Source organism: Calypte anna, chromosome 2 (genome assembly GCF_003957555.1).
Source record: "Calypte anna isolate BGI_N300 chromosome 2, bCalAnn1_v1.p, whole genome shotgun sequence".
NCBI classification, from domain to species: domain Eukaryota; kingdom Metazoa; phylum Chordata; class Aves; order Apodiformes; family Trochilidae; genus Calypte; species Calypte anna.
Window position 1 is genome coordinate 131,370,632 of NC_044245.1, and position 12,853 is coordinate 131,383,484.

At 45.7% G+C, this 12,853-nt stretch overlaps 1 protein-coding gene across 21 annotated transcripts in view; it reads left to right on the forward strand.

Moving 5' to 3' along the window:
• The first annotated feature begins 1,925 nt into the window (after positions 1 to 1,925).
• The window catches only part of RIMS2 (regulating synaptic membrane exocytosis 2), a 419,884-nt gene continuing 408,956 nt past the window's right edge, over positions 1,926 to 12,853 (forward strand). For all 21 annotated transcript variants that reach the window (XM_030444594.1, XM_030444581.1, XM_030444591.1 and 18 more), the window contains exon 1: positions 1,926 to 2,095. In XM_030444594.1, coding sequence (XP_030300454.1) covers positions 1,926 to 2,095 — 170 coding nt within the window. The remainder of the gene's footprint in view (positions 2,096 to 12,853) is intronic.

Genomic DNA, 12,853 nt, shown 5'->3' on the forward strand with positions numbered 1-12,853 from the left:
AGAAATATATGATCTGCGGTGGAGATTTCAAACTATCCATGTGACATTTTACAAAATGACTTTATTATTGCCACATAGACTTATATGGTAACAACTGCTGATGTGAAATAGGAGCTACGTCTCTCACTCTGAGAGAACAGCAGGTAGAACTTTACTGTCTCTAAGTAGTTTGCAACCCCACAGATCCGGGTTGAATTACTTCTCTGACATTCTTGAACCGGTCGTTTCCCATTTATTTGGGCTGGATGGCATTTTGGTCATTGTCCAGACATTTTTTTGCCATCACAATGACCATGCATGTGGGGGATTTACAGGTAGCAAAAGAATTCTCAGAGGATTATTTCACTACTGTCTGGTTGCTAGGGCGGGAGGAGGGCTTCCTTATCCACCGTTCTCTCATCGGTGTCACATTGCCGCTCTTCTGGGTTAGAGGAAACTGTCCAGACAGATGGTGGGGCAAATTCCACACTTTGCGTTGGCTGAAGGACACTTAATAGGATGTCACGTAGCCGATCGCGGGACAGCAGCTCTCACGGGCTGGACATGGACGGCCGAACCGTGGTGCCCCTTCCGGACCGGGGGAGTCAAACACCCACCCGACTCCCGCCCCGCAGCTCCCCTCGGCGCTGCTCTCCGGTTTTCAGCCTAAACTGCGGTCCGCGCCGTCGGGCCTTCGAGGTGTGGGGGCAGTGGGGTCCCAGCCGCCCTCCTGGGCCACTTGCCCCCACGGCCTTTCTCTCTGCCTCCTCCTCCTGCCGCCGGGTCCCGGCGCTCCCCCCGCCAGCTTTCCCCCTGGAGCCGCTCTTGGGGTCGGGCCCGCCAGGCGGACGCCCCTCTCCGGCCGCCTCCTGAAGCAGTCCCGGCGGCAGCAGCTGCGGGATCAGCGGGAGCCACGGCCGCAGAGCATCTCCCTGCCCTCCCCCTCCACCCTCTCGGTCGTCCCCCCCGCGGTCTCCCGGCTCTCTCCTCCCAGCGCGTCGCCGCCGCCTTGGCTCCTCCTTGTCCTTCCTCGCGTGATTTTTATCGCGTCCATTTTTTGAGCGGGGATAAATAAATAAATAAGAGCTGCCTCCCGCCGCCCAGCGCCGCTAGGGGCGGCAGCAGGGCCCCGCGTCCCGCGCCGCGCAGCTGAGGGAGGCAGCGGGGCGATGCGGAGCCCCCTCCCGTGACTCCGGCTCTCCGCCATGCCATGGGTTAGGCGGACTCCATCCCGCAGCCGAGAGGGCACCAGCCAAGCGAGGCGGCGGCAGGAAGCGGCGCGGCCCGGCCGAGGAGCGGCGGCGGGAGGTGGCGGCGACGGCGGGAGGCGGGCGCGGCGCCCCGCGGACCCCTCCATGGACAGCGGCGAGGAATTATGAGCCGCGGCCGGCGGCCGGGACTGGAGCTCGCCCGCTGGGGCTGCCCTCGCTGCGCGCCCCGGGGCGCCGGGGCTCTGCTCTCGCACGCACCCCGCCTGGCTCCCCCGGCAGCCTCTGCCCCCGTCTCCTGCCCCCCCGCCGTTGGCTCCGTCCTCCCTCTCCCCGCCGGGTGCTCGGGGTTAGGATAATCTCGCTCGCACCCAAACCACAGCGCTCCCGCGGCTAATCCTGCCCTTTCCCCTCTCCCTCCCTTCCCCGCCTCCGGTCCTTCCTCTGCCGGCACTGCCCTCTCCCATCCCCGCTCCCTCTGCTCTTCCCTTGGGCCCACCGTCCCCGTCCTCCCCGCTGCCCCCGGCGAGCCGGCGGCCGGGCGGGTGGGTGCGAGGTCGGGGCCGCCGGCCACCCCGCCCCTCCCCGGCGGGGCCGTCATTAGGCTGCCGGTTGATTACAGGGTATTGATTTGTATGTGCTGCTCCCGGCGCCGGCGGCGGCCGCTCCCGCTGGTGCCACCGCGGCCGCTGGAGTTAGGGCAGCGCTTCCCGTAGCGGCGGCGAGCTCCCACCAAACATGTCGGCTCCCGCTGGGCCCCGGGGCGGCCCCGCTCCTCCTCAGCCTCCTCCGATTCCCCAGCCCGAGATGCCCGACCTCAGCCACCTCACGGAGGAAGAGCGGAAGATCATTCTGGCCGTCATGGACCGCCAGAAGAAGGAAGAGGAGAAGGAGCAATCCGTGCTCAAGTAAGGGCGGGCTCATCCCTTCCTCGTCCTCCCGGCCCACGGTCGCGGAGGTCTCTTCCCCGGCTTCGGGGGCGGCACGGCCGGGGAGGGAGAGAGGAACCGGGCGGCCTGGGGAGGGCAGGGTTGTCACTCGCCGCCGGTCGTGCCTCGGCGGCTCTTCGGCGCCGGGCGAGTGTGGGGCACGGCGGGAGGAACCTGCCGCCGCGGTAGCTGGCAGAAAGGAACCAGGAGGCCGCCGGGCCGGCAGGGCGCCGCGGCCCGGGCTCGCCGCCCGCCTCAGCCGCGCTTCGCGGGGCGGGAGGCGGCGGCTCCGGCTCCGCACGCCCCGGCGCTGGCGGGGGCAAGGCGCCCAACATGGCCGCACAGGTGCCGTTCTCCCCCGGCGTGTGCCATCAGGAGGAAGGGGGGGGTGGGTCGAGGCGGCGGTTGGCGCCGCCGGAGGGGGCGGATCGGCGGCACCGGGCCCCGTCCCGGGGGCGCGGCGGGCTCCAGGCTGCCGGCGTCGGCCCTGACCGGTGCTGGCCCGGCCACCCGGGGCGGAGAGGGACCGCCGGGGCCTAGGCTCCGGCCGTCTCGCTGGGTGGGTTTGCCACAGCCGCCATCTTCCCCCGACAACGTGTCTGCCGCCCGCCCCCGCCCCGCTGCTCTTTCCAAGCGTGAGCCCCGGCGCCGGGGGAAGCGGGGCGCCCTGCCGCCTGCATGGACAGGGCATGGGAGGCGGTGGTGGGCGGCCTCAGCACCGGGAGCTGTTGAGGGACGCTCAGCCCAGCACCGGGAGCTGTCCCCGGCCCCAGCACCGGGAGCTGTCCCCGGCCCCAGCACCGGGAGCTGTTCGGGGAGGCTCAGCCCAGCACCGGGAGCTGTCCCCGGCCCCAGCACCGGGAGCTGTCCCCGGCCCCAGCACCGGGAGCTGTTCGGGGAGGCTCAGCCCAGCACCGGGAGCTGTCCCCGGCCCCAGCACCGGGAGCTGTCCCCGGCCCCAGCACCGGGAGCTGTCCCCGGCCCCAGCACCGGGAGCTGTTCGGGGAGGCTCAGCCCAGCACCGGGAGCTGTCCTCAGCGGCGCGGGGTCTCGTCCTGCCGCTGCTGCCCGGTCGCAGTGTGAATGAATCCCGAGGGACGGGGAAGCGTGAGCTGTTCCCCTGCTCTGTGCCCCGGCCCGGAGAGGCAAGAGCCGTGTCCTTCCCCAGCCTGGCGTGGAGGCAGCAATTAGGCTCGGGAAACTGTTCTCCCGTCGTGGCGAGTAATCACGCTGACTTCTAATGGTTTAAAAATAAGAAAAGCTGCTACTGTGGTGGACATGACTTTAATGAGAACGGTGAAGCTGAAGCACTAAGTGATTTTTTTTTTAATACCAAAACGACTGTTACGTCCTGGGCATGTTAACTGCAGCTGGCCCGTCAGTCAGTACCTGGGAGCTCTCTTCTGCGCTTTAGTTGCTGACTTTGAAAGTCTGTTTCCAAGATTCATTGCATTATTGTTAGTGTCAAAATGAAAGCTTCAGATATTATTTCTGTGACAGCTACTAAACTGTGAGGTGATCTCCTAAAAAGCTTTCAATGTCTTTTGTAAATAGATTTTTTATCGGGCAAACATTTTGAGGAATGCCAGTGTAATGTGAGCACTGAAAATAGAGTGCCATACCTTGTTTTATTATCTCTCAGTCTCATGCCACACATTTTGCATGCTATTGTGATACTTTTACTTTAAAGCAACTTATGTTGCTGAACTGTGTGGCTCTTGGAAACCTTTGTTGCAGGTGATAATATTTATGATCCAATATAAAGCATGATTTCAGTTTGATACTAGGATCAGCATAAACCATCAAGTTTACAAATGAAGAATAAACTGTTCTAAAGTAATGACAAAGTAAAACTAACTGAAGAAATGAATCAGGTCTATTTTAATTTCTAATTTTCAGAATCTTGGAAGCATATAATGGAAAAGAGTAAGGTCTTCATAAAATATAAACTATGAACTTCATGTGGGGTTAGTTTCTCATCATGTCTTACTAAAGCTTCCTCTTGAGTTTGGTGTAAGCTGTGAGGAAAAGGGTATGGCTTAAAGTTTATGCACACAGGATAGCCTAAAACAGCTCTCTCAGGAAAATGCTGTTGTCAATGGAATTTGGGTTGATGGTTCACAGTGTTTTACAGGATACTGATAAGTGATCCAGTGTGAGCTGAATAAATCATCAATTTCTAAAAGTGATGTGGCTCCTTGAACCATCAGGTGCATGTTTATTCTGAAAAGATCTACAGATTTATTAATCACAACCCTTCACCGAGGTAATTCCAAAGCTTGTTCTGCATTTTTAGGTAGGTATTACTGAGTTAACTTCTCGTGATGGAAGTTTTTCTTCTGTCAAGAGAAGATAAAGAAGAAAGAAAACCCCCATATTCGTATGAATGAACTAGTGTTGTTGCTTAGAGATAAATATAGAGCTAAATCCTGCAGTCTTTGTTTAAGTGCAATTCTCCTCGAAGGCAAGTGCCTTTTGAAGTGGAAGGTATTTTTGTCTGACTAAGCAATAAAATGGTGTCATTTCATTCCATGGAGAAATACAGGAGGATAAAAAAAGATGCTGAAAAGAGCTGACTTTTAGATACATTATCATAAGAATTTTTCAAATGGAGGAAGGGGAAAACATGGATTTCCTGTTCTTTTTTTTGAATTTTTAAATTTTTTTTTTTTATAATTTATGGTGATTGAGTGTCAGTATGAATGGCTAGTCCCTGGGCTTCACTTCCTTTCTTCATTCTATTTCTAATTTGTGTTTTTCAAATTCTTTTGCTGTGCCCATCTCTGTGGTATTTGAGAATCCTCCAAAAGTGCATTAAGTAGTGTGATTCACATCTATAATGTGGACTATTTATTCTTTTCCTTTCATTCCCTAGGGTAAATATGTGTGGATTTAAAATAGATACATAACATCTTCTCCTTATACTTGTTTTACTCTTTTTGGGGAATGGAAATGCAGATGGTATTGAGTTGTAATCTGTAGCAACTAATAGTGATCAGGTCAGCATGAATTCTTGCCAGGAGTTGCTGGAACATGATGGCATGGAAAGCAGAAGCTTTCCAGATTTGCTCTGTCCTTTGGCCTGGTTTGATCTGTGAAATACACAGCTACAACCATGCACGGTGTTCCTAGGGCAGAATTCCTGCTGCAAACAGGAGGACGGGCAGCAAACTGCTTCAACTGCCTCTCTTCTGGCATCTTTGGGACCCTTGAGTGCATTTTGAATGTCATATACTAAGAAGGTGCCTTTTTGACAAGGATATTGAATGTATATTTTGCATAGTATTTAATATGCATAATGCATGACACTCAGAGGGAGTGAATTTATGTCTGTACACTGTGTATAAGTCCTTCTCTGCTATTTCAGCAATTTTTATATGTTTTCAACTTTTATCTTTGTGGATGCTTTACTTTTATGTATATAGTATAGAAATTTTGATGATAGCTTTTCCTTTACATTGTGAACATTCTTCCTCTTACAAAATTTAGCTTTCTGTGTGTAAGGTTTCTAACAGACATCAGATAGCACATTTCCTCAATATTGATTTAAGTTTTGTGCTTTTTAAGTTTTGATTTGTACTTCATTTCTGTATCAAAGGACTGGCTTGAGAGGATGGACACAGAAAAAAAGATTTGTAGAAGAGTCTTGTAAAGACTTATGCTTCAGTCTGTGTGATATGCATATACACTTAGTTTTCTACTTACAGTGTTGTGAGTTTCCATATCCTTTGCCTAACTATTCTAAGGATAAAATGCTCTTTCTGTAAAGTCAGGCTAGCAGTTCTGAAAATACATGTATTTCACCTTTTAATGGGTATGGACAGTTTGGCCTAGTTTAAGACAAGTTTTCCCAAGAGAAAATTTCATTATGAAATCATCCAGCTTTTCATATATTTGCAAAGCATTTCAGGTTTACCATGAGGGCCTTCTAAAAGACCTCTTTTTTATGTGTGTGGCTGAAATCAACTGTTGTTATCATCAGGGGGAGAAGACAGATGGAAACAGGGTGGACTAGCTAGAGAATGGTGTCTCTCTGTGAGCCATCACTGCCAAGCCCAGAGGAAGCTTTGGGAAGGCACGACTGACTGCAGCCTTGCATGTGTTTCATTCCCATGTTCCTGACTGCACTGCTGTGGCAAAAATTAGGTAGCTACATTGACTGAAATAAAATCTCCTGACAAGACTTCAAAGAAGCTAGACTGTGTGGGCTCTGTTTGGCAACATGGGTGCATGAGGTGTGGGGCAGGATGCTGGGCTGAGGGAGAAGAAGCAATAGATTGATGGCTGTGAGTCATAGCAGTGTAAATATCCACCTCCCAAAGCTATTGTAATGCTTTATAAATAATTATCCTGCTTTATAGTCAACTCTGATTTTTGCTGCTTTAAAAGCATTGTACATTTCAGATTTGGATTTCAGGGCTGGAAGGATGAGAAAGTTGTAGGTGTGGATTATATTTTGTTTTTTGAAAACAGAGATATGTATATGGGAATATCTGAAGTTCACAGGGTAATGGAAAAAGATTTGCTTTTGGCTGCATAGTAAACTAGGACTCCAAACAGTATTAGTTGCTTAAGTTACGCTTCCATAACTTCACACTGCTAATTGTCTGAATCTGAAGTGCTGATCAGAACAGCTCATTACTACACCACTCATCATTTTACTCTTGTTTATAGGTATTATAAAATGAAATATGGTCATTATGTGTTTAAAATTAATAACTTTTTGCAGTTTAAAATAAGTGACAGTGGTATTTATATGAAAATACGTAGTTAAGGAAGGCGTTTGTTCCCTTCTCTGCCCAGTCCTCTTCTCTGTCCTTTTATCTTCCTACCACCTTGTTCTCTGCTTCCCCCTAATTCTGTTTATCAACTCCCTGTTATTTTGTTTTAACAATGTGTACTGCTCTTTAGGCCTCTCTCAAAATTGTCATTATTCTTTACACTTCTCTCTTATCCCATTCTTAGACATTTTATACTGCAGACAATACCTGTCAGGGTATTACAGCTTTTACCATTTGCTCTTCAAGAAGACCCAGTGTCTACAATGGTTCTCCAAAGCACCTAACATACTTCTGGGTACTGTCTACAAATAACAGTAATGGAACTTCCTCTTAGTGACTAAGCAGAATGCATTTGGAGATTATACAGACTGGCAGTTACAGTAATTACTAAGCTTGCTAATTCTAATGCTGAGTAGAATTTCAGAAGACTGCAGTTTTGCTGATGTGCCTGCGTTCAAGATGTACAAGGAGAATAGGTTGGATGTAGAAAGGCCTGGCATCATATGGGGCCAAATAGATAGAAAAGCTGATACAGGATTTAGTTAACAAAGAACCTGAAAAATAGGTGTTTAACACCAGTCAGTATGTGCTGTCTGAAATTTTGTAAAATATATCTGCTTTTGTACTTTGAAACAAAAAAAAGGAAAGGAGGCTGCAGGGAGGTGGGTACTGGCCTTTTCTCTCAGTTGAATGACAGGATGAGAGGAAATGGCCTGAAGTTGCACCAGGGGAAGTTTAGATATGAGCAAGGATTTCTTTACTGAGAGTAGTTAGGCATTGGAATTGGCTGCCCAGGGAGGTTGTGGAATCACCATCCCTGAAAGTATTTAAACACTGTGTGAATGAGGCACTTTAGAAAATCCTCTAGTTGGGCATGGTGATACAGATATTGATAAATATATCTTATTTATTTAACGGTGTGTGTCTGTTGACAATTGGATGCTGTGATCTTAGAGGTTTTTTCACCTATGATTCTGTGAAACATTTAATGTTATATCTGGAAGACAAGGGAGTGGATCACAATTTAGGGTGCTGGAATGGTATCCTAGAAAATGGTGACTGAGTGAAATTCTGTGGTTTCTGGGGGTTAGATCAGGGGGCTGAATGATCCATTTTAGAATTTGCCTGCATGTATCTGTGAGCTGGGTAATGTCTAAATAACTGAGAATGTCAAATAATTGATTTTTCCATTGAAACAATGCTTTAATTACTGTATATGTTACAAATGCAAAAATAGACAGAAGTGATAGCTTACTTCTGAACTGCTACAGAACGTGTTTTTACCCTGCCAATGAAGTCTTAAAATACTTGCAGCATATTCATAACTCCATCATAAGGGGGAAACAATAATATAATGGTTTGAACTTTGAAATTTAATGCAGTGGAAGGTGAAATTAGCCATGTAAATAAATGTTCTGGTTTTATCTGAAGGTAGACTTGACAGGCTTGGAATTTTCTTCATCTGAGTGATACCTTTCACTCCTGCTTTGCTGCCTTTCTTAAAGTTTTACTTCCATATTTGGAGTTAGACAGAAAGCTATGAAAGTTCTAAAGTCCATTAGGCCTTTACACATTTTCCAAGGATGTGTGTGTGTGTGTTGCCATTTTTCCTTTTTCCACAACATTTTCTTTGATAATTTTTTTTGACAAGAACTTGGGGCGGGGCTGGTAAAATCCAAAAGAACACATGAAATTATCACACACACAGAATCACAGAATCACAGAATCCTAGGGGTTGGAAGGGACCTCGAAAGATCATCTAGTCCAACCCCCCCTGCCAGAGCAGGGCCACCTAGAGTACATCACATAGGAACGTGTCCAGACGGGTTTTGAATGTCTCCAGTGAAGGAGACTCCACAACCCCCCTGGGCAGCCTGTTCCAGGGCTCTGTCACCCTTACAGTAAAAAAATTTTTTCGAATATTCAACTTGAACCTCCTGTGCTCCAATTTACACCCATTACCCCTTGTCCTATCACTGGTCACCACTGAGAAGAGCCTAACTCCATCTCCCTGACACTCACCCCTTACATATTTGAAAACATTGATGAGGTCACCCCTCAGTCTCCTTTTCTCCAAACTAAAGAGACCCAGCTCCCTCAGCCTTTCCTCATAAGGGAGATGTTCCACTCCCTTAATCATCTTAGTAGCTCTGCACTGGACTCTTTCAAGCACTTCCCTGTCCTTCTTGAACTGAGGGGCCCAGAACTGGACACAATACTCCAGGTGCGGCCTCACCAATGATCCCTTCTACACTTGTGTGACTGCACAGATATTACACCTTGACAGTGAGTTTGGATGTGGGAATGATTTTTTGAGTTTAGGTTATACCAAGTCAGCTGTCTTAATCATGGTTAATAGTTACAAGTTATCAAAGACAAGCTAATCTCTTTAAAAGTGGGCATTAGTGAGTCTTCTTAATTTAGACTTGTGCAGGAAGAACCTCTTTAATTGTTTAAAAATAGCATTCAAAACCAGATGTCTTTCAAACAAATCAATGTAATAAATCTGAAGTTCAAATCAAACCAAATTGTTTTTTGAGTTTAGATTATGTCTCCTTTGCAGGACTGTGTGGTGTAACAGGAGGAACTGTTATACTCTTGAAGTATAACTGTCTGAAGAGGGTATATTATAGTTTACTTGTAAGAACAGGTTACATCTAATCTGATAGTGCTCAGTAAACTCCAGTAGCTGCATCTTGTGATTTGCTGAGCTTCCAGTGATACAATGGTCTTCTGCATTTTATGTATATTGTGACTGCTTTCTCATGTTTCTCCCTTTGTGTTCAAGCTGCAAAGGGATCAGTCTGGACAGACTGAGATTATAGGAGTTAATGTAACAGTACAATATTGTATAGGGGAGTAGAGGTGTATTTAAGAAGTTAATACATATTATCTGTTTTGCTCTTTTGAAACACGAGTTCAGCTCTCACTAACTCCTGCTAGAACAAACAGGATATCTCACTATGGTTTCAGTATGAGTTTAAAGTCTAAATAGGATCTCACATCAAAACTTCAAAACACTAAAACACACAGATGTTCAGTAATATAAACTCCTTCCCTATCAGAATGCATTAATTTAATTTCAATTTATTGAAATGCAACCATGATTACTATGAAAAAATGTTTAGGCAGAGAAATGACAGCTATCTGAATTCAAGACTATAAAAGAACTACCTTCCACCCTAAATTAAAATGGCAGAGAACAGTTTAAATTACTTTGAACACTCAAAAAAGTTCAAGTGCTTCTATTTAGAATATTCACAAAGAAAAATTTTTAAACTTTAACGGAAAAATTGAAAAGATTTTCTTTTTATTGTCTCTGTGGGACCTGTTCTTTTTCTTAAATCTCCTATGAAGCTGTTTCAGTACTTCCTCATGACTTATTTATTTATAAGGTGAATAGTTTCTCATAGCAAATATATTTTATTTTTACATAGAATCTCTCACAGATCATGTAGTATTTCTAGATATTTGTTATAACAGGCAGTTTTGCTCTATGTATTCATGAGGACAGTCTTTCTTAAGAATGTGTATTATCTTAAGCATTTGAGGGGCACCAAATATTTTGACCTTTAAATAAAATTGTGAGCTAGAAGCAGTCAGCTGTTTTTGGAAAATGGCTTGCAACCATCTTTCATGTAGTTTTTCAGAAATGCATTCTCCAGTCTGTTAGCAAGAGATATTTTCTCTTATACTGTTATTCTAACTCTTGGTGCATTTATACATTTTCTCTTTACAGAAAGAATGAGTGACAAGTAATGCTTACAGAACTGTGTAAAGCCCTGTTAATAACACATAGAATAATAGAAAATCAGGCTGATGGGGACCCTCAATTCATCCTTTGCCTTGAGGTGTGCTTAAGATACTTGCTATAAGATAGCAATTCCTGACACTTGTTTGTCCAATCTGGACAGTGCCAACTCTGAGGGCCCACCTAAGCCAGTGAAATACACAGGTTTCATGGCCAAGGCAAGGGAACACAAAGACAATACACAGAATTTTAGCTAATAATTTCTGCAAGAGCTGTGCTGCCTGTATTGGACAAGGTGAAGAGTGGGCCAAAGAGATCTTAGGACCTTAGGATAAAACTTTTGGACCAGTATTAAACTTTTATAATTTTTTCAAATTGTGGTTTACTGCTGAAATGTATGGAAACACCAAATCCAACTACTGACCTAACCAGGGCTGAAGCTTCCTTGAACTCTCTAGGTAATTTGTCTCAGTTACTCAGAGTCATTATACTTACCATTAGATTTTTCCCCCCTATTGTTAAGCCTAAATCTCTTTCCTGCCATTTGCTACTTACCCTGTACTCAATGGAAATGCAGAGTAATCTGTTATTTTTCCATCTTCAGCTACTTTTGAAATATTTCACAAATGGGATTAAATATCTTTCTGTAGATTCTCATTATCTCCTTTCTGTAGACTCGACAGCTCATGTTTGCTAAACTTTTGGTCATTCTTTTTGCTGTTTTTTATTCTTTCTTACTGAAATACAATATCCCAAACTAGACACAGTATTTCAAAGAAAAGTGTAGGAGACCACAAGGATAACATCAGGTGTCTTGCACAGATAGGTTTCCCTGTACAGCCACTATCATGTGTGCTTGGGGTTTTTCTGTTGATATAGCATTATGGATTTTTGATCAGCTTGTGATCTCCTATACCTTCAATGTGCTTTTCAGCAGAAGTGCTGTTGCATCAATCATTCTTCATTGTGTATTTTGATTTTGATTACCTCAGCTGTGCACAGTGTTTGTCTTCATCTCCATGGAGTTGTATTCTGTCTGTATCAGAGCTCTCTTATGAATTTTGCATTAGAGTGCTTAAAGAAAATGCACAAACAGCCCTTGGAGCAAGAATGAAGATTTGCCTCTGGAGAGCATCCTAATCACAGAGCTATTTAGACTTTCTCTTGCTTGTCCATACATTCACATTCTTGTCTGCACAGTTGCACAACTTCACTGGTAGGATACAGAATAATCTTCTCCCAGTTTTCCCTGCAGCTCAGTTCATTCAGGAAGGGAGAGCTGTGTTCTGGGGGTCTGCATCACAGACCCTTGTACCTCCTTGGAAACACAAAATTGCTATGGTACTGTAAGGGAAAGAGTTGAGCCCTCTGCTATATTTATTCAGTTGAAGAGGCTGTTGATTGACTTATAACAAATCTGACAAAAAGTAGGGGTCCCAAAATTATTTAAATACTGAGGCTTTATTGAATATAAGCAGATGAGTGGTGGAAAGGAATTGTCACATAAACACTCCTGATTGTGGAAAGGTCTGCTTATGCTTTGTTACATACCAAGGAGTCCTTATAGGGAAAAACAGCCATAGACATAACAATAAATCAATCATGAGCTGTAAGTCCTCACAAAACCAAGTTCAGCAATCATGGGACTGCTTGATTAATGAAATGCTTGGTATCTTTTTCGGTCCCGTGTTACAACATTTAGAACTTGGGTTAAGAATTGAGCTCAGAGAATCTCTGGGATTCTCCGGACCAGATGTGAATATCTATAGTGTAAGACATCTAGATTTGAAATTGCTTAGATTCAACTTAAAGCAAATGGAAATAAAGAGGTGCCTTTAGGATGTGATCCATCTTGTCTTAAATTACACATTTCAAATAGGCTGGATGACTTGCAGAGCCTTTTTCTGGTTGTGAACTTAAAAAGCAGATAAAGTGAATGTGTCAGGTGTAGAGGTGTACCTTGTAGACATCTTGAGGTAGGTAAACTAAATCTCACCCTCAGAGTTCTGTTTTTTGAGAATACATCTACACTATCTGGTCTTACAGGAATGACATAGCCACTTTCCCTACAGGGCCTGACTTTTGTGGTTCTCCAGATTTCTTGAGAAGCCTATTTGTCAATATTCATATTTTGCTTATATTTCAATCAATGCTTAACTAGAGCATACTCATTTATCCATGTCTTTACTATTTGAGACTTACTGA